General features: G+C 46.1%; 1 protein-coding gene across 1 annotated transcript in view; it reads right to left on the bottom strand.

Annotated features, from left to right (window-relative positions):
* Nucleotides 1-2,822: 2,822 nt before the first annotated feature.
* Nucleotides 2,823-22,416, bottom strand: part of MAP4 (microtubule associated protein 4) — a gene marked incomplete at both ends in the record, with an annotated part of 101,695 nt that continues 82,101 nt past the window's right edge. Inside the window, 8 exons of the mRNA XM_084247767.1 lie at nucleotides 2,823-2,848; nucleotides 2,957-3,146; nucleotides 5,028-5,140; nucleotides 7,212-7,293; nucleotides 14,913-15,205; nucleotides 15,318-15,377; nucleotides 15,923-16,106; nucleotides 20,187-20,293. Coding sequence (XP_084103893.1) covers nucleotides 2,823-2,848; nucleotides 2,957-3,146; nucleotides 5,028-5,140; nucleotides 7,212-7,293; nucleotides 14,913-15,205; nucleotides 15,318-15,377; nucleotides 15,923-16,106; nucleotides 20,187-20,293 — 1,055 coding nt within the window. The remainder of the gene's footprint in view (nucleotides 2,849-2,956; nucleotides 3,147-5,027; nucleotides 5,141-7,211; nucleotides 7,294-14,912; nucleotides 15,206-15,317; nucleotides 15,378-15,922; nucleotides 16,107-20,186; nucleotides 20,294-22,416) is intronic.

Raw genomic sequence — 22,416 nt, 5'->3', positions numbered from 1 at the left:
TGAAGGGGAGGGACTGATGATTCTTTGTGGGGAGTGGGGCTATGGCCCAGAGTCAGGCATGGAGGGGGATTAGAGCCACTCCCTCAAGTTCTTGGACTACCAGTGCTGTTAACAGATTTTTTACTCCTAGGCTAGACCAGTTGTTACAGCTGTTCCTATAGGTAACCTACCATGGGCAGAGCCTGTCAGGACTCTCCTTGCAGGTCAGACAGTGCTGATGTGGGGCCACAGTGTGCATTCTCAGTCATTCTGGCTTCCCCTGCCTAGCCGCAGTTTGGGGGGAGGGGGTGAAATCCTACAGGCAACCTATATCCACTTGGACCTTAACTCTCAGGTGGACTAGGGTTTGCAACAACCCTGCCACAAGTCTGGACTTCATGGGATCCACAGATGGGTCACAGGTGCAGGTCCAGACTATGTAGTGCATACTAGGCCCTCAATGTGAGGGGATGGGAATGGGGGTGGACAGGGCTATCCATGCTGGAGGTGGAGACAAACCAGGACATACAAAAGAAGACGTGGTGGGACATCACAAGCTTTTATTTACTCTTGAAGTCATTAAAACAATCACAGATCCACACGGGAAATGGCTGAGCCATAAGCAAACCGGGAAATACAGAAATGCCCCCACCCCTAAATGGCTACAGAGTACCCAGCATATGGAGCTGTGACCAGATGACCTCTCGGCACACAGTCCACTTCAGCCCACCTGGAGAGTGCTCTGCTCAGGCACCTCCCCCAACCCTACCCCTGGCCAAAGGAGTGAAAGGCTCTAGATAGAGCCTGTTGTCAACCTCAGCACCCCTATGGTCCCCAGATCAATGGGGAGGGCACAGGTACCTCTATGTCCTGCACTGTCATCCCTACTCTCTCCTATTGCCCTACCCCCCACTACTGTTGCGCTTTATCACACCCCTTTTCTTCACAAAACAGGTGTCCTAATGACCCTGGTGTGGTCAAATCCTGTAGATATGCTCTGGCGTCACTTTTTCTCCAAGACCTCTGCAATTTCTTGGTATGTGCTTGGGAAAGCTGGGGATAGGGTGTCACAAACCTGCCCAAAGAAAATGCTACTTCAAATCAGGAACATCTTTCTGGCCCAGGAATGCCCTCCCTCTACATGGAGATCAAACCTGAACCAAGTCAAAAGCCCCTACCTTCTCCAGTTTCAAGGACACGAGGAGCAGGCAGGGCAGGAGTGGGTAGAGGTGGAGAAAGAGGGCAAAATGGGCTGCCTCCTCAGAGACAAGTCTGCACAGCAGAAAATGCTCTGCCAGAGGAAAAGCCCTTGGAAACTCCCAGGCCATTTCATTACAAACTCTTATGTTTTAATCCTTTATTAGAAACCATGCAAACTTTAATACAAAAAATACAAGTGCAATTAAGAATCTTTGTGTCAATACAATTCCCGGGATTTCTCATCATTGCAGCCATCCCAAGACCAGGCCTAGCTGGGATATCTCTCTACAGACTGCCTTGTCTCGCCCACTCCTCTCCAGTCAGGCTACGAGGAAGCAGATGGCCTGTCTCATGCCTTTATTTTTGAATTTCCAGACCTGATTCCCCACTATCCACAAGTTCTGGACATCTCGAGCTCTGTGATAACTGAGGGCACGAATGTCCTAGGCCTGGAGGCTGGGAAAAATTTGACATCCATGGCCTTTCCTGGTTTTTCTCCAGCCCTGGTCTTGTATATCCCACCAGATCCCAGGGAATGAGACAGACAGAGATGCCAAAACCAGCCTCTTGGTTAGAAAGAAAAGCAGCATACACACAAAATAATAAAACCACCAGTCCACACGACTAGATCCTAGTGTGAACTACCTCATCACCAGACCACTGCCCCTATGCCTCTCCTGCCTGGTTCACATCATCTCTGGGGCCCTGAGCTGCCCAGACCAGGGCAGCCCCCAATGCCTGACCTCCCAGCTGGAGGCTTAAGGATCTCCCTTCCTATTTCCTTTAACACCTACTGCGGACTTTCATTTAGACATGGCTTCAACCTGCAAAACTCCACCAGTTTTCAGGTTATTTTTAAAAAGGGGGGGAAGGGTAAAACAAGAAAAAGAGTGTGATAGCAGCTAGGCAGATATGGGAAGCAGTGGGGACAGTAGCACTGACCCCTAACTAACTTGGGACAGGATAGCAAGAGGCATCTGGCCCCACCAGCATGGAGGGCACCACTGTGCGGTCTAAGGAAAAGAGGCAGTGGCATAGTGGGCTCCAGGGGATGCGGTCAGCACACAGCCATCATGTGGATGTCGACTTCCAATCTTCCCTCCAGGTAGACAGGAGGAGGAAGGGCATGTCAGTTTCTCTTGGGTTTGGTCCAGAAACCCAAAATAGAGGAGGTTGGAATCCTGTTCCCTTCTCCTGGATCCCAAGTTAGCCTCAACCACCCTGTTTCCCCCTCCCAGCCTTCCCCTTGGAGCATTGGTGTGAGGATATGACAGGAGCAAAGCAAAGAGCTGGGCCTGGGGCAGGGAGTTAGAAGATTTGGGGTGGGATTGCTGCTGCCCAGGAAAAGCGAGGCAGGAGGGAAGGAGGGGTCTAGAGACTGCCCAGCAACCGAGCAGTCATGGTTCTAGTAGGCAGCCCGGGAGAGGGAGCCAAGGGCCCGGGTGCCTGAGCTGAGACCACCAGGGAAGTGGGGAGGGCGGGAGACAATGTCGGCCCCATGGTCGGTGCGGGCCCTGGCATTTGCCCGGAACGTCAGCCTGTAGGTCTCAATCTGCAGTGACACGGGAGGAGGGAAGGGAGAGGGCAACGAGAGAGACAAGAGGGGGACACAGGGAACGGAAGACGAGACCAGAATGTCATCATTAGATGCCTGGAAAATAAAAGGTTGCTTCGTTAAAATTTAGGCCACATTCTAGTCAAAAAACAAAGGAGTTTCACAATTTGCAGCCAGTGGCAGGGCCCCTGGCTGGCCCTCAGGCCAAGCCCAGCCACTTACTTGTCTCCTGGATCTGGGTGTCCAAGGTCTGGGCCTCCCTTTGGTCACCACCCCCTGACAGGGTGGTGTGGCCATTGAGGCCACTGGCTGGAGTGGGGGCGCCAGCTTCAGGCGCTGCCTCAGGGATGGCCAGCTCCTCCCCAGCAGGGGGGCCAGGACACGGAGGGGCCTCGCTGCCACCGCCCTCAGTCTACAATGAAACAGTGGGGGAGACAGTGCAGGGTCAGTTGGGGAGGGAGTGGGATGGGTGATGGTGGTGGGTTTTACACACAGCCCCCACCCAACTGCCCCTTCCCCACTGGATGAAGTTACAGGTGCTGCCCACCCCAAACCCCAACCATAAGCCTGACTCCTGGCTAGGTAGGGGCAAGAACACAGGCTCTGGAGTAGGAGAGCACAGTCCAGGGTTCAGTGGTTTACCCTGGACAGGCACATGCTCTTGGAGCTCCCTCTGTGAAGTACAAGGCTTCAAAAAGCCTCTGAGATGAGAGGTGCCAGGCTTCTCAATGAGGATGACACCAAATAAAAACAGCAACAAGACTGGAGAACAATCTCATGATGGTGGGGCCTGCCTTGGCTGGGAAGCAGGGATGCCACAGGTAAGTTAGGGAGCTCCAGGAGTTTAATGTCAGTCGCCTATGTCCCAACAAATCCCAGGCACCTTCTGCATATAGTGTATGCCCAGAGGGCTTTTCTCAGCAACTCACAGCAGTAATGAGGCAGCCCTGCCTAGTTTGTCTATCTGTTCGTGGGCTGCAGACCTTGAGATCCTTCCTCTGCTGGACAACATTCTGGACATGGGGCCACATGGCAAAAGGAAGGAGATGTACCAGGAGGGGTGACTCAAGGAGACTTTGGAGGTCTGAAGAGCTTCACAGGAGGAGAGTATATGGGAGGGAAGTGAACACCCAACACAAGGAGAAGCAGAAGAAAGGGAGGCGCCAGTGAGCTAGAATGCCCAAAAAGTGATGATGGAAGATTCCACGGTGGTCTTTAATCAGAATGGTGTATAAGAAAAATAATTCCAGAAATAATAAAAGGGAGATAACGTGAACAAGGAAAAGAACTTGGGGCTTGCAGTCGGACAGGCATGGGGGTGAAGCCTGGTTTAGATGCACTTGCCACATAGTACTATACACCGGTTAGCACCCCACAGTGCAGCAGCTCATAAAGTGTGGAGGCACAAATTAAGAGCCTGTGAGAGAGTCAAGACCCACAATGCTGAAAAAAATGAGGCAGGGCTGAATCAGAGCAATGAAGTAGGACAGGACAAAAGGATGGGAGACCAGGGTTGGGCTAGCAGGTGCAAGACTGACGGGGACAGCAGCTGCTTTTTCTTCTTACCCCCTTTTCCCTGAGCAGCCACAGCTATCCTTATGCCCAGAAGCCTGCAAGTGCTGACCCCACAATGCCCCCTTCCTAAGACAACATGGAACAAAGGGCAGACAGCACTGTGGCACACAAAGGGTCTCACAGTAACGTGGAAGGAGGGAGGGAGGGAAGATAAGAGGAGGAAAGAGCAGAGGCCCAGCTAGTCCCAAGGATGGAAGCCCTGCCACTCACATGCTCTCCCAGAGCCCGAGGCCAGGGTGGGCCATTGGCAGTCCCCCCAGACACAGATGGACTCCAGGCCTGCTTCTCTGGCAGCTGGAAATATGCTAACCTGTCCCAGGTTGGAATGGAGTCTGACACGCACCTAACCCATACTTCCCTCTTTCATGAGTAGCTTGGAGGAGCTGCACTATGTGGACCCTCTGCCTTCTGATGATGCATGCCCCAGCCCACAGACCTCTGAAACTGACTGAGATGGGCTCAACAAGTAAGGAAGGCCATGGCGCTCAGGAGAAGATTCTGTCTCCAGCTGAAAGGGTGAGAAGTGGCAGGGCTGGAGCCTCTTCATCTGTCCTGCCTCAGGACTGATGATGGACAATGGGAAACAGCAATGGTGTGAGTGAAACATGATTCTTAAAGAGACTGAGGAGCGGTGACAGGTGCCCACCTGCTGGGACCCAGACTCCAGCTGCACAAGCCCACCCCTCCCTAGCTGCTCCCCCAGTGAACCACTCACTACCTTCACGGCACCTCCTGCAGGCAGGTGGCCCACATTATCGAGGGATCCCACCTTCGCCTGGGCCTTTTCTTTGAAGTTCAACTTCTGACTTTCAATCTTGACATCTCCTCCACCTGGAAACAAAAAGGAATTGGTCATTCAGGATGGCAGAGAAATCCCTGAAGGGAAAGCCAGGGGCCTGGAACAAAAAAGCCAAGGACTGGCTATGTGTCCAGTATAGAAGTGGGGAAAAGGTGACCTGTTCCAAATGTTCGAAGACAAACAAGGAGGTACAGTGAACAAATATTTGTCAAAATTGGGCTACTCCACGGGCTGACCTGTGGTGTGGTGAGAAGGGCTGCTGCAGCCATCACACGTCTTTCTCTTTCAAAAAAAAAAAAGTCTACTCTTACCCAACTTAGCTCTTCATCCAGCCAGAGGGAATCCCTCCATTGACAAGCAAAGCCATCCTCACCACCCTGCCAGCCTGCAGCTGCTGACCAGACTCAGGCCCAGATTGCAGTGTGTTGCCCCCTGGGCTAAACTCTAAAAGTGCAAAGATAAGCATCTGATAATAGGGTCTCTCTGCAGTGTGACAACTAACATCCAATAACTAAGGAGGCAGTGCGGTGTACCCCAAACTTCTCCAGTCTCATGAACATCCTGTGCATCGAGGTCAGGCCCCTGTTTTACAGATGCCAGCACTGATGCTGGAAAAAGAAGTGACTTGCCCAAAGTCACCACCAAGTGAGTGACTGACAAAACAGGGTGGATGCAGTTGGTCTAAGATACTGAAAGGTATCACACAGTAGTGAAGAGAAGAAAAGGTGCAAGGGCCTCTCCGGTGGTGCAGTGGTTGAGTTCTGGGCTGCGAAGCTGCCTGCAGCCTCTGTAGCGCCAGTTCAATCCCTGGCCACCTGCGAGAGTCCCACATGGCGCGCAGACTTCTGCTTCCGCTGCTCCCCACAGCAGTGTACTTCGTCCGTCTGCCTGTTCTGCTCCATGCTCTGGCTCTGGTGAATTCTCTCACCCTCCCACGCTTCTGACTATACCCAGTGCTTGTATAAATAAATAAATAAATCTTTGAAAAAAAAAAAAAAAAAAAAAGGAAGAAGAAGAAAAGGTGCATGTCAAGAGTGGACCCAGGACCATGAATTGAAAAGAGTAGATATAGACAAGGGCAGGTCTGGGATCCAGCGTCCTTCACCAGTGGAAGTAGGGAAGGCAATCTGCATGCTGGGCAAGATTCAGGTATCCAGTCAGTGTGGCCACAGGCTCAGGACAGGGGCATGGGCCATACTTCACCAAATTCTGCAGGTGCCCCCATCGATAACTGGACCTCAAGTCACTCAGTTTCACTACAGAAGGAGGTATCTCACAAGAAAACATTTTCTAGATAAAATGGGAAAATCGAAGGCTAATTAAGGGCCAAACTGCTTGATCCTTTTACAAAGAACATATTCAAAGCTGGATGACACTTCTTACTGAGAGAGAAAGGAATTTTCTTTGCCTTCCACTAACTGGCCCATGGTCACTGCCAGGCCATGTGTGTGCTGCTGCAGTGATACTTCCCTACCCTCAAAGCTGCTGCAGACCCAGGCACAAGGAAACACCAAGATTTTAAGGTGAGCGCTGAGGCAAGAACACTGACTTGGCTCAAACAACATCCCAGCTGCTCAGAGTTGCTCAACTGTGCTGTTGGAAGGAAACTGCATTACTGAAGTCCAAGATCCATGTCTGCAGGCCCAGGGTGGCACTGAATGACTCTCCATCTTCTGCCAGAGCCGGTGGGTGACACTTTCTGCTCAGGAACATTTATAGCTCCCAACTGTGACAGATGAGTCCTGACCACCAAGCCTCTCTCAAGCTCCTTCTATATTGGTATTCGGAGTACTCATCAGGAAGGCTGAACTGGGTTTTGAGCACAGTGCTCACCTCTCCCCTAGCCCTAGGTCAACAGTGCCATGCAGCCAGCTGGTCCTCAACAGGATGCCCTTACAAATGGCAGCCTTTATAAACTATTCCTCCTCTAAGATATCAGCACTCCATCCCCCATCTCTGACAGGGACCAAGGGTTGTGATGTTTCTACTGCTGTGTCCTCTTGGGGATGGCTTCAGTACACTTTATGGAATGACAATGGCAAAAGGACAAAACCCAGCTAGTTTATGACCCCGGGCATCTGGAGGCAAAGAAGGCCCACTCACCAGGCTTATGTTTGATGTTGGCTTTGGACCCACACTTGGAGGAGACCTTAGAGATGTCCACCTTTTTGTTCTGAATCTGAACCTGAGAAGAAAACATGAAAGAAGTGTTGCTTCACAAAGAAGGTATATATATCATTAGGGTGAAACTCATGCTTTCCCAAGTCCAAGTTTTTCTCTCCCTCTGTAATGCCTGCATTTCAACTCAATCAAGGTCAGGGTCAACTACCAAAGTGCTTAAAAGAGCCCCTAATCCACACTACTCCTGCTTGTGGCTTCTGCTCCCAACTTCAGGCAGACCAATCCAATGTTCTCTCTCTCTCTCATATATACACACACACACAGGTCTTTCCATCTTGACCCTTTCCATGTACAGCTCTTCTCCCACAACTCTAGATTCAAACCCCAACATCAAAGTTCCCTGAAAATGTTGCTCCACCTCAAATCTCACCCATCAACTTCTTGCCCAGAGAAAATTTGCAGTAATGTTTTTACCTCATCGTTGACAGCACAGCTATATTACAGATATGACCTGGTATTCCTGCTTAATTATTATAAACATTTCCCCAACAAAGCTGAGGAATGCAAAGAAAGGATCACATAATAGTCTGTAAGAATTTACATAAATTTAATCATATTCTTAATATTGATAACTTAGGGGTTCCCCCCTACTAAATTTTCATTATTATAACCATGACAGCAATGAGTTTCTTTGAGAATAGAAGTGCTAATTTTCAGGTGAAAAATGCTTCCCTTTGGTTGCTTTGGTTATTTTTATGGGCTGCTAGCCATTTGCATGGTATGCCACCTAATGCTTCCATGCTTCCTTTCCATCAGTGGCTACCTTCTAGGACCTTGTCTAGCAGAGTAACTTCTTATAATTATCTGCTTGCCTAAGTCATCCTCACTCTTGCTTCTAAGAACTCTGTCCACATGCTATTCCCTAACCAACAGTGGCTGCTGAGCATCAGCAGCTACAAGTATCACAAAAAGAAGAATGACCAGAAGGAAGACACATGTCTCCAGCAAGGAAGTCACAGGTCTCCAGCCAGAAACTATCCACCACCTATCAAAGACTTGCTAACATGTGGCAAACAAAATCAAATCTGATTTTGATTATAAGACCAATTAGTGGGGGCATCCCTGGTGGTGCAAGGGGATAAGATGCAGCACTATGAAGCTATCCACAGCCACCACAGCACGAATCTGATCCCTGGCCAGGGAGCTACCCACATGGTGCAGCAGACCACTCCTGAGTTGGCTGCTGCTCCCCTCAGCAGTGTATTTCAGTCAGTCTGCCTGTTATGCTCCCCACTATGTCTCTGCTGAATCTTCTCATCCCCCACACTTCTGGCCTGTACCCCAGTTCTTGTATGATAAATAAATCTTTTTTTTTTTTTTTAAAGACCAATTAGTGGTTACAGAAGGGAAGGGGAGAAGGAAGGTGGATAAATTGGGACAAAGGGAACAATGGTATGGTAAAGGTTTGAATTGGACTTTTAGCAGTGAACTGAATGCTGTATATGTACATGTTGCTTCTCAGTGACGTACACCTGGAACTTACATAGTGTTGTAATGCAATGTTACTTCTATTAAAAAAAAAAAAAAAAAGACCTGAGGGTGAACTGCAGATATCAATAAATGCTATTGAAATGATACTGCCCACAGGTCTTAGATCCCATCACACATACATGTGATATCCCCTTTCACAAGGATACAGTGGAACTAAAACAACTTCCAGTCATGGAAGTAGACCTATTCCCTACCCTGATGTCTGCTTGGTTCTCATCAAGGGTATGTTTATATGTACGTGGGGTGTTGTGGAACACTAGCCGGGATTCTGCACCAAGCCCCTTAAGACAGAATTTCCATTTGGGGTGGAGGGGGAGTATTTGGAAAAAGGGATGGGGTTTAAATTGTAACGCTCTTCAGCCTGGAAAGAGGGCCCACTGTTTTTAAACTGCATGTTTATTTGCAAGGAATTTTAAAGGGGTGATGGGAGGAAATACAACACCTAAGTAGGCTGTTGATCCCACCTAAAAACATTGTTTCTGGTTGGTTTCCGAAGGCTCTGCTGCTTAAGGGAGCAGCCTAAAATGAAATGCTTTTTATTATTTTTTTAAAAGATTTATTTATTTATACAAGAACCAGGGTACAGGCCAGATGTGCAGGAGGTTGAGAGGATTCACCAGAGACAGAGTGGGGAACAGAACAGGCAGATGGACTGAAATACACTGCTGAGGGGAGCAGTGGACGAGACAAGAGAGGTTTGCCTCGCCATGTGGGCATCTCCACGGCCGGCGGGGATCGAACTGGCACTGAGGCTGCGGACAGCTTCACAGCGCTGCGCCTGACTGCCTGCGCCATCAGGGAGGCCCGAAATGCTTTTTAAAAAGTACATTCCTCTGTAAAAGTCTGTTTTGAAGTCATGTGTAGGCAGCATGGGAAGACCACAGTATGTAATAAATGATGAGTATTTTAGAGCTCTTACATACACAGTACAACATACGTAAATAAATTTTTTTAACATACACACTTGTAGGTGCACACCCCTGTTCTTTTAGATTCCCTGTTCACCTATTTATGCCCAGGCCAAATACCTGAGAGGGAAAGCTATGGCCAGTGTCTTCCTGGGTCCCTAACAGGCTATATCTTATTATCCAACTAGATACTGCCTTCAAGACTTCACCCACTTCAGGGCCTCCCTGGTACACTATCAAGCTATAGGCAGCCAAGCCACTGCAACACGAGTTTGAGCCCTGGCCAGGGAGCTAACCCAGATGGCATAGCAGACCTCTCCTGTCTCGCCTGCTGCTTCCCTCAGCAATGTTTTTCAGTCATTCCACCTATTCTGTTCCCCACTCTGTCACTGGTGAATTCTCTCATCCCCGCACCTCGGGCCTATACCCCAGTTCTTGTATGCATAAATAAATCTTAAAAAAAAAAAAAAAAAAAAAGGAGCTTCACCCACTTCAGCTGATCCTACACCAGGTTGGTTAATGTGCAGCCGACTACCAGGCTGGCCTAACACGCTCTACCAGAACGAAAATGAAATGGTTTCTGTCCTTGCTAAGAAGAGCCACTAGAGGGAAAATAACTAGGAAGGAAGTGCAGTGAGGGGGAGTTGTGTAGAACCAGAAAGGAATGGTCTATGTTTGCACTCCTCACAAGAGAGTGGGGAGTGTTTTTAGGCCATGGGAAGGATGGCATAACCACAAAGGTGACAGGAGAGACAGAGACTGAAAATAAAAAGGTTGAATAGAGCAGGACTTAGTCCAGAGCAGGACAGTAAGAAAAAAGAAGCCAATAAACTCAGAAGAGACCAAGACAGGCTGGGCTCCCATTCTGGTGTAGGGGGTGGAGAAGCAGGAGGGGCCGAGGCTGCATGTAGATGCTCCACAACACTCCTGGCACATACTGGAGACGGGTTTTTTTAGTTTTTTGTTTTGTTCTGTTTTGCTTTTTACATTTTTTTTAAAGAACAGGTTTATTAGCAAAAGTAGAAAGAAAAAAAGAGGCACCTGCACAGTCACAGGCAGGCAGGAGAGGTACTGGAAAGGTATTCTTTACACACTAATTGACAAGGACACTTTGCCTGTTTCTCCTTACATCAGGAATTGCTGTGAATTGGAGTCACTGTGATCCCAACACAGATTCTAGGCTTAGCACAGGAACATGAGAAAAAGATGTGTGGATGGAAGAGGAAAGGAGACAGAAAGAAAAAGAGGGAAAGGAAATAAAAGGAAGAAGGGATTAGAAAAAGAAAAAATGGGAGAAGAAACAGAAGGGAAGGAGGAAGATGAAAGTAGGGAGAGAAAAGAAGAATAGAAGAAGAAGAAAGGAGAGAAAACAAAGATAAAGGGACAAGCAGAGAAGGGATAAGAGGAAAATTAGTAATTCCATTTCTGCAATAACAAAGATTTGAGGATTGGGGCCACTGCAATATTATCTGTACTCCAAGCATACAGGTGTGCATCCCCAGAAGCTGACTCAGGCAAAAGGCCTGCTGCTGACTGTAGCCCTGAGTCTAGGTTTCTGGCACAGCGGGAGGATAATCCAAGGCCTTCTACCCACAAGTGGGAACCCCTCCAGGTTTTTTAGAGACTCACCACAAACACTTGACCTAAGCACATCTGAGTATCACATTTCCCCTTGTTCTGCTAAACTGCTTCTTGGAGAAAGCCCTGGCCAGGCTGACATGTCCTTGTCAGTGCCGGCAGGTAGCCCTTGCCCCAGTGTGCCCCACAGTAGGCTGTGCCTCAGATGCCAGCTGTCCAGAGCTTATACTTACATTACCACCTCCAGGGACATGCTTAATATTGTCCTTGGAACCACACTTGGACTGAATATGGCTGTAGCTCACTTTTTTGGAGACTATCTGGACCTGGAGTGTTAGAGAACAGAAAAAACAACACAACGGGAGAGGGTTGGTTAGAACCAACACAGTGCATGCTGTGAGTCTACACATGATCACAATGACCAACAAAGATTGTTGTTAAAACTCGCCCCCATTTTCAGCAGAACAGCAGTGAAAAGTAAAGTGGAAGGAGTTTGGAGGAGCAGAAAAAGGAGTGAAAACATGAACAAATAACACAGGGACACACACAGATGCTGTAAAAGTGCTACATGGTGATCATCTATGCTCCTTGGGGACTGGGTTGTGATTCACAGGCCCAAATAGTAGCAGACCCATGAAGCCCACCAGGTGGCCCCACTCCCCGCCCTTCTCTCTCCCCAGAAACTAGATAGATCTCAGCATCCTATGGCTTCTGTCTGCAAGGATCCAGTTTATCAGGAACAGACCTCACCAAGGATGACCCTCCTTAAATTTGGGGCAGAAATACTGTGGCTAGACCCACCCGGGAGGCAAAAGCTATTCAGGAAGGCACTGAGCAGTTGGCTAAAGGGGCACAGATCTGATATTAACAGGAAGGAAGGGACATTGATTAGTTGTAACTGCAAGTGGATCAGAGGCTACTGGACCTGCCATGCAGAATCTCAGATACCAGCAGAAGTACAGGCAACAGCCTCCAAAGACACCCCTCTACCAGCTCCCACACTTCCACACATAGCCCAGAGTTTGAGAAATTACAGTATATTTGAAGTGTAGGTCCACAGTAAAACACCTTCTTTAGTCCTCCAGATGCCCAAACCTATGCCCTGGTAAGTTTCATGTTCAAGGAGAATAGTCTTTAGGCTGCAATGATGCACATTCTGGGCGCCATCAGCACCTTCTTACTCTATACAAATGGCACCCTGGGAGTGGGGTCACACCAAGGCACAAGAATTCTTTTGTGGCCGTCTTAAGAAGGAATAGTTGCCAGCTTCATTCCTTCTTTAACTTCAGTGACCTTCACAAAGGACACAGTACTCTAAATGGAGAGTTCTCCACAGAGCAGAGCACTATACCCTGACAAACGCCAACCCATATATCACCATTTCTTGCCTTCTTTACAACTTCACTGGTGAATAATCAGTTAGCAAACCACTTCCTAATGAAGCAGAGACGAGACCTAGTGGAGCTCTAGGAGTCCTCCAGAAGCCACATGCAGACTTCACCTGCAATCATACAATAGTATCTTTAGGCTGACACCTCCTGCCCTGCTTCTCCAGCAGCCCTTAGCCACAGAGGTCACATACTTGCCACAGCTAAGGGAAGAAGGTTCCCACTGCAAGCAGAGGAGGCCTAACTTCAGGGTGTGGAGGAAAAGGGAAAGAACCTAGAATTTCAGCTTACCTTTTGCCCTCCAGTTGATGCTGCAACTCTTAGGCTGAGTGAGCTTCTGTTGGTAATGAGCGCTCTAACTTTCAGTTAAGAGTTGTTTTGGTAACAGGACAAATAAAGCTATCTCCATACCAAAAAGTGATATAAGAGGGGTCTTCTAGTTCACTGTAAAGCACAAAGTCTTTGGCAGGTGCTGGAAGATTGCCAGTGCTGCGATTACTGGGCAAGAGTCAGATTGTGTGTGTATTTGTGTGCCTGGTTCCAGACCAAGATCTGTGTGAAGGAAGTGACTGAAAGCTTTTAGATCCATTTTATCCAGCTGAGTTAATATCCCCAAAAGGGCCACTGGGTTCCCAACTCCATTAACTATCAGGGTTAATATAAAAAAGTTTCTAAAGGCTGAGTCATCAAACACAGAGGAGGGAACATGGGGCAGAAGTAGAAACTAGTTAAGAAGAGGAAAAAAGTACAATAGAAGGGAAAGTGACTCAGGCTGGAAGAAATAGTTTATCTTTTACCTTCAAGAGGTAAAAGTCTAAATAAAAACTCACTTTCCCAGCAGTCGGTTTCTGCGCACTCACAATTGGGCCGGCTGATTTAGTGACAGCATTAGGTTCAGGCTTTCGAGCTGTGGCAGCTGCCTCTGTTTTTTTCTCTACTTTGGCCTGGATGGAGATAAAGGGAGGGCAAATTTCAAACAAAGAGAGGATAAGAGCCCAAATGCCAAAGAAGGGACTTGAATGCAGGGGTCTCGAATCCAGACCAGGCTACCAGGCAGAAGCAGGTCACCACAGCATCTAGGAAAAAACACCCATTCCCAGGGGTGGAGAGTGGGGGGCAAGAAAGAAAAAGAGAAGCTGCAGACTGAAGTCCTGAGATATGAGAAGGGGTCAAGATACCATCTGCAGAGAAGATCTGGCTAATTTGGCTAAGAAGACCAAATTAGTGATTCTCTTCTGAGTGTGTATTGGGGTTATTATCAGTTTCAAATCATAATGTTCTCCCACTCAAATGTTCTGGTGCCCCAAGCAAGCAGCCATGGTCACAGGGAGCTACTACTGATGATGGAATGTGTCACACAGCCTCCAGGCATGTTGGAACAGAAAACAATTGAAACATCAGATTGAGTCACTCAACTCTCCACCAAGACCTCCTGTAACTTTTGTACCCTGAAAGTGTAAGTGGAGCACAGAAAGGGGAGACGGGCTATCAGCATCACAGCCCCAGTGGCCTGGCGGGGAGGGCAGAGCCACAGCCTCTTACTAAAAGCAACTCTTAGGTCCTTGTCCCAGACTAACCCTAGTTTGTTGCCAGTGTCCTCCAAAAGCACCAGGATTCTGTCTCATTATTGTACCCTCTTCATTTGTTTAACAGCTCTGGATTGAGGTAATTTAAGTATCTTTCCCTGCATGTGGAATGACACAGATGATGAACATTCTCAGATGGACTTTTGCCACTACTTTTTCCACACATCAAGCCCCCTGGTTACTAATGGTTAATAAGTAAATCCAGATGGGTGCAACCAGAAAATCCTTAAAAGTGAAGCGCAGTCTGCCATCCTGCCTTTCTCCATCATGCCACTCTACTGCAGTCCTTTTTTTAGGAAAGGTAGAGGCTCGCAGCAAGTCATCTTGGCCACAAGAGGACACTATAGTCCTCTTTCGGAGACTCTCCAGCCAAGTAAGGTCTTGGGGAATGAAGAGATGCTCCACCTTCTGGTTGTCCTGATGCTCAAGGTACAATGCAGGGTATTAAGAACCATGAAAAACCAGGAACTGAGATACAAAGAGAAAACCCAGGGTTCAGCACTTTCCTTCTGTACTCCTGGGTTGTGGAACCCAGGCTGAAATTCCCTGACCCTCCAGTGGCCCCCGAGAGGACCAGGACATGCCTGGGCATGCCTGGGGCACAGTAGTTAGATGTGGTAGGGGAAGAAGCAGGGGACAGCATGCCAAAAACCCCAAGTTCCCTGGACCCACCCGGCCTCCTCCAGGCTGATGCTTGATGTTTTCCGTGGAGCCAACCTTGGAGCGGACATTTTTCAGATCAGGGGCAGAAGCATTGGTAGTCAGGCGGCTCAGCCTGGGAGCAGAGGAGCTGGACTTGGCTGATGTGGGCTTCTTCTCTACAGAAGGCGTCACAGAAGGCCGGGGAGGTGTGGGGGTGGACTTGATTCGACTGGGAGCCGCCCCAGCTGGGGACGCTGCCCCAGGGACAGTGGTGTTTTTCTTCACAGAAATGGCAGAGGTGCTCCTTGAGCGACTCAAGTCAGCTGCAAAGGTAGGAGTGAGAGATTACAAGCATTCAGGGGAGAGAGCAAAAGGGAGCTGGAAAGTCATGGAAGTTTAAATTGGGGTTTTACACAGTGGGAGGTGGGTTATTACCTGGTACAGGCTTTGTAGCCATCTTCTTGATGTCTGCAGGTTTTCCCTCAGTCTTGACAGCTGCACAAACATACATTTCTTAACATTATGTCTAACAAGCTGACTGGAAACAGCTCATCCAACACTGAGATTTGGTCATTCATTCAACAATTACTGAATGTCCCCTGTGAGCTAGGGATTGTGCTAGTATCTGGGAACAGGGTAGTCAATTAGACAGCCATGTAAAGACCACGTCCTTATGCAGTGCACAAGGCCAGGCACTACATTTCATTCTTTTCTACAGCCTTGAACGGCCTTCCACAGGGCCTTAGGACCAAGTTATCACTGCATGCCCACAGAATCAAATGGATCATTTCTTGTGCCCCAAGACCATAGGTGCTGTGGGGTCATTTAAAAAACAGTAGTAAATTCTATATAGGAATTCATGAAAATCCCCTTCACTCAAGATTCTTCTGAATATACATATCTAACCTCACATGGAAATCAAAGTTGCCAGCATTTAACACATTAAGCACTGGTGCATAAGCAGGGCTGCACCTTGGGCAAAGCCCAGGTTCTATTCTCCTCCTCACTGGCTCCCATAGGGGAAAGATGGCAATACTCACCAGTGGGCCTCTTGGAAGGGGCTATGGGGGGGCTCCGACTGCTTGGCCCAGTTGAGGTAAGAGTGGCAGATGTTGTGACTTTTGGACCAGTCTGGGTGCTCTTAGAGCCAGGTCTGAGGGCCGGGGCAGAGGCTGGCTTGGATGGTGAGACCCGTTTGTCAGGAATCTTTGCCTCTGTGACAGGCTGATAAGAGGAAAGTGGGAGTAAGAGCTTCAGCTCAGCACTAGCCCCAGAAAGTCAAATCAAAGGATGGTTGCATACAAGCATATACCAGAAAATGTGGGTATTGAAGAGGCCAGCAGCTGACAGGAAAATATCTATGGCTCTAAGATCAGAGTCCTCCAGATAATGAGAAATTAGCCATGTAGGCTGCTGGATGATCTAGGTTAGGAAATGGGGCCTGTCAAACTATATCAACTCCAGTGAAAAATCAATAGCCCTAAAAAAGTATATCCTATCAGAAAGATGTCTGCATCAGGATCTACTGTATTAAATACTGCTATAATCGATGTATTAAATACTCAACTAAAGGTTAAATACATAAAAACATAACGTTTGATGTTCAGACAGATTCATTCTTTTGGTTAAGATATACCCAATGAATGCTGAATAAAACAGGGATACAGATGAAAACAACACTGGCAGAATGTCAGGTCAGAATTGAGTTCGAGCTCCAGTACCCTCCCTAACTCACTGTATGTTTTTGGACAAATCACTGAACCTCTCTGAGCCTTAATTCCTCATCTGGATAATGAAGGAGGTTGGAACAGGAGATATCTAAGATCCAGCTTTTACAATATCTGATGTTCGGAAACAGAGGAAGAGAAGTCTCTGAGAGCAGATGTGACAAGAAGGGGCAGGCAGTGGGCGCAGGCTGACCAACAGAGGGACTGCAAAGCACTAATGTCACCACTACGACTGGAAACAAAAGGGAGAAGTCTCTACTACACGGCATCTGAGTCATGCTAGTTCCTCTCCCATAGAGAATGGTCATGTCGCTGTCGAGAAAGGGAGGGAATCAATTTAGCCTGGTTTCTATAGGAATATGGCATAAACGTATTATTTTAACAGCAAACACAACATGTCACTCATGAGGGAAAGCCAAACCAAGACACAGCAGACCCAGCCCTTTTATTACAAGAAAAATAGCCAATCAGCTAAGGAGGTGCTCAAAAAATTAAGGGCTGAAATCCAATTAAACAAAATCTAACCCTGCAAGTGCAGGGTAACAATTATTCTACAAATGAAGGCCCTAAGCATGGGTATGAAGAACCCTAAAGCTGAAGTAAGGGGAATTGGTTTAGTTACCAGCTGGAACTTATAGGATTTTGTGCAGAGGAATTTCCTCTCTGTTTGCTCTAAAACGTGAGGGGCTAAACCAAATCATCTCTGAGTTTCCTTCAAATTTTCAATACTATGTCTATGACAGAATAATCCAGTGAGTGAGGTATCTTCGTACTTTGCTAGTAAGAGTAATAATGATAAAATAAGTTAGACTGGGCCTCCCTGGTGGCACAAGGCATTGAGCGTAACACTGTGAAGCTGTCTGCAGCCTCTGCAGTGCAAGTTCGATCCCCAGCCAGGGAGCTATCCACGTGGCGCAGCAGACCTCTCCTGACTTGCCTGCTGCTCCCCTCAGCAGTGTGTTTCAGTCAATCTGCCTGTTCTGCTCCCCGCTCTGTCTCTGGTGAATCCTCTCACCCCCACACCTCTGGCCTGTACCCCAGTTCTTGTATGCATAAATAAATTTTAAAAAATTTAAAAAAGAAAAGAAAAACAGTCAACTGGGTTCATACAGCTTTATGAAATTTTATCATTGACAGGATTGCTCAGTTTCTTGATGAGGGTTTCAACCTAGATTGCAAGTCCCAGTTTCCTTTACAAGATTAAACTAAAATACTGACATTTTAACATGGGAAAGAAACTATTTCCCACTGTGAATTTAAAGAACATTAATATTATCAGGTTGCCCTAAAGGTCCTTCTCAAAAAAAAAAAAAAGAACAAAACAAGAGATTATGGAAGATAGAAACAGATTTCACCCTCTCCTCCTAGAACAATCCTGTAAAGCTAATGCTGCCCTAAATTGACCAGTTTCTAGGCAGTAATGTGTGGATGACCTGGAAAACTGAAAAATTTCAAAAGGGAGCCCAGTGAGAGGTGGCCTAATGCCAAAAGCAAAGTTAGCTATCATGTGATGCTGAAACATGCTGAAATGAGCTAAAAGAGTTGATCACAAAAGTCTATCTAAAACTAACAGAGGGCCTTCCTGGTGGCACAAGGGGTTAAGATGCAACCTATGAAGCTATCCACAGCCACTGCAGCACGAGTTCCATCCCCAGCCAGGGAGCTACCCACATGGTGCAGCAGACATCTCCCGTCTCGCCTGCTGCTCCCTCAGCAGTGTATTTCAGTACATCCACCTGTTCTGCTCCCCACTCTGTCTCTGGTGAATCCTCTTACCCCTCATACCTCTGGCCTGGCCCCCAGTTCTTGTATGCAAAAATAAATAAATCTTTAACAAAAAATAAAAGTAACAGGTAAAATTAATTTCTTTTTTTTTTTTTTAAGATTTATTTATTTGTGCATACAAGAGCTGTGGTACAGGCCAGAGGTGCGGGCGGGTGAGAGGATTCACCAGAGACAGTGGGGAACAGAACAGGCAGACTGACTGAAGCACACTGCTGAGGGGAGCAGCGGGCGAGCCAGGAGAGGTCTGCCGGGCCATGTCTGTTGCACCCTGGCAGACCAGGGATCGAACTTCTGCTGAAGAGGCTTTGGACAGCTCCATAGGCTGTGTCTTACCCCTTGCGCCACCAGGGTGGCCTAAAATGAATTTCTAAAGAGTGATGAAAGACAAAGAACTGGATTTAATCAGAAATTTGAAATGGAAATTATGTTAAAAATGAGTGTCTCACAAGTATGTGGATTAAGGGGACTTGGTTAACACATGTTTAAAAAGGTAAAGAGTAAGGAGAATAAGGAAAGGAGAAGAAACTAAAGTAGATCTAATATTGCATCCAACATTTTGTACAGAAAAGTATAAAAGGCCTTTAAATGTTATAGCAGCATCACTGGGTCCCCAAACTGATTCTCAAATCAATATTCTCCTTTTCTCTTTCCTCCCTGAATTCTAACAGCCTGATCCCATTGTCTAGAAGCAATAAGAGATTGTCTATCTGACATTCATAGGGCAAAATGTTTTGGACAGTGCTTGGATGACTACTTACCTTGGGCTTCACGTCTTTTGAAGGTAAGATGGAAGACCTGGTAGTGGTGGCAGCAGGGCGTTTGGGTGGGGCAGCTGGTACTAAGCCTGAAGCAAGGCTCATGGGTTTTTTATTCGACCCACCAAAGGTGGTGGGAGCTGGTTGCTTAGGGAGAGAAGTGGACTGTATTTTGGCTTTCGATGTTGAAGTCTTTGCAGGTTGACTGGTGGCCAAAAGCTTTAAGTTGATTTGTTGTGGGTTTTTTTTTAAAGGTCAACATCAAACACACAGACAAGAATAAAAACAAATTTAAAAAAAAGTATAAATTGCACAATTTAAATAAAATTATAAGCAATGAGGATAGATGCAACTAAAAGTTAGCATTCCTTTCTTCTGAGCTCAGTAAACAGTGAATACGATACAAGGTTAGAAAATTGTTTCTTAATAACAGTGTTGTAAATTTCAGTAGTTCAATACCTGAAGATTTAAATTTAGTAACAGTTTTAAACAACTAACTACCAGAGGCTGCAATATTCCATGAAGCAAGACATCATCCAGTGATTAAGTTATTTAGAACACGTATCACCACAGTGGCTGGCGATAGCTTGATAGTGCTGAGATTTATCCCCTGCAGCACCAGGGAGGGCCGGCATCCTGTTTTAAACACACTTAACTATGGCATTTGAATTTTGTAATAAGTACCAACAAAGTACCTGAAGCTATGATCCATCTTAAAAATCTGTGTTCCCTTTTCAAGACACAGGGAGGGTGCCAGAGTCTATTTCAGAACAGTTCTGTTATTCATTTGTTAGTCTTGTTAAGGAAAACAGAAACAACCTCTACAGATATAGATACGGTTAAATGCAGAAATTTTAAGGTTTGAGTTAGAACACTCTAGTAAATGGAAATATAAAATATTTTCTAAGCACATCCAAGCTCATAACAGTTCAGAAGAAAGAAATTTCATTCATAATTCAAGCAAAAGATACTGTTTTAAAAAAAAACAAACAAGTATACTATAGCTATTGAAACTAACCTACCATTCTGGCACCTACCTTTGTTTTCTTTTCTGGACTTGGTGGGAGCTCCTTGTTTGGAGGGGCGGTGATGTCATTTCCGGTCACACTCAGAGCGGGTCGTCCTTCTTCTGGCTTGGCTATTCCTAAGTGGGAAGAAATTATTCTAAATAAGTATTTTTCACACCCATTTTGAAAATGTAAGTCTTAGGAGAAACAGACTACTAACTAGCACTTAGTTCTGAAAACAAATCACAGAACTCTGCTGCTGAAATGTGAAGAAGACTCCCAAGTTCCCCTCACTGTGAGGGAGCACAGTTTTAGATTCAAAAGATTCTAGTTACAGCTTGTCCCTGTGGAGAAGCAATGTAAGCTAAGTGGGATTTGCACAAATGATCAATGGAAGGAAATGGCCCTTCAAGTTTGGTTTTCCTTCCCTGGAGACCAGCATAGGGGTCTGTCACCCAACCACTACCTCCTGCAGCATGCAGGCAACAAAAACCTTTTCTACTAGAGTTTATCTCTTGGAATAAAGGTTGCTGAGAGATGGGATAAGAGCCAGAAGATCATCCAATATCCTCCCCTTACTTCCTTTCCCCATAAAGAATTACTTTATGGAGGATGTGAGATTGACTTGTTCTAGGTTCCAGCAGTGACCCAGATTTCCAGCAGGGCGGAGGAGACCTGTGAAATCAGACCCAGGTCCAGAAATCTGCTGCCTAAGGCTATACCTAGCAGAACCATTGTAGGGAAGTTACTCCTAATTTCAACAGAAAAAACACCAAGAAATTTATAATCTGGTTGTGGGACAGACCTAACTGGCATAAAACCCATAAGATAAGTTGGGTTAAAGGAAAATAAAAAACTTTAACATGGTGAGATAAAAAAGTAACCCAAAGATAAATGAACCTCACATCAAAGACAAAGAATTTATTATATAAATTACTCATACAAATCAATAGCTCCCAAAAATGCCAACAACTCTCTAGAAAAATGGTCAAAAGAATACAAACACATACATATACACCATGGAATATTACTCAGCATTCAAAAAAGATAAACACATGCAAGTTGCAGCAACATGGATGGCGCTGGAAGGGATCATGCTCAGCGAAATAAGCCAGAAAGAAAAAGAAAAATACCGGATGGTCTCACTCATAGCAGGAATCTAGAAAACTTAAATAAGGGACCAGGAAAATGAATAACTATAAGAAAGTAAAAATCAAAATCAACAAAAAACTATGAACCAGAGACACTCTGTGGGGGGTGGGGGGCAGGGATTGGGGTCAAAATAAGGGGGGTCCAATTGTATGGGGAATATAAAAATAAAATTTATTTTAAAAAAAAAAGAAATACATGCAAACATCCTTGCTGTACCTTTAAAAAAAAAAAAGAAAGAATACAAACACAGCTTACAGAAAAAGAATCAAAAGTCACTTTTTGAAAATCTGAAAAGATATCTAATCTTAAGTACAAGAGAAATGAAAATTAAAACCACATTGAGATGCCATTTTTAACCTAACATTGTCAAAAATCCTAAAATTAAAAAAAAAAATCTGTTGGAAAATAAAAACATTTGTTGGGAACAACATGAGGAAACACACCACTAAGTAACGTGTGCAATGGTACAACCCATATGCAGGGCAGTCAGGTGGTGTCTCTGAAAATTACACATGCAGATAAACTATAATCCAGAAATAGAATGTCTAGAAATCTATCTTAAAGATGTACTTGCACAACCATAAAATAGTAAATATGCAAGATCTCTCATCAAAACATTGTTTCTAAAAGCAAAGGACTGAAACAAACTAGAAGTCAGTTAATAGAAAATTGGTCAAAGCATTATGGCAAAAATAGCAAATATCTGAATCTGAAAAGTAAAATGAAGCATGAAACAATTCTTTTATGTATGATATAGAAACATCTTTAGGACCAGGACATAAAATGTGAAACCACTGGCCCAGAAAAGGGATTAAGGGTTGGTGGAGATGGAGGATACATTTCCATTACAAATACACTTGTACATGCATTTAAAACAAACAACAACAGGGCCTCCCCAGATGTGAAGTAGTTCACAGCCTCTGCAGCGTGGGTTCGATTCCCGGCCAGCCAGGGAGATTCCCACATGGAGCGGCAGACCTCTCGCCTCAGCAGATTTAAAGGAAGTTGCAAAGAAATCTACAGGAAAGTAGATCATGTGTACCTTTCAGCCAGCCTCCCCCAGTGCTGATATCCTGCCTAACTATAGTGCCTCATCAAAACCAGGAAA

This window comes from Talpa europaea, assembly GCF_964194135.1.
Source record: "Talpa europaea genome assembly, chromosome: 11".
NCBI lineage: Eukaryota > Metazoa > Chordata > Mammalia > Eulipotyphla > Talpidae > Talpa > Talpa europaea.
This window is presented reverse-complemented; position numbering and strand designations above follow the sequence as displayed.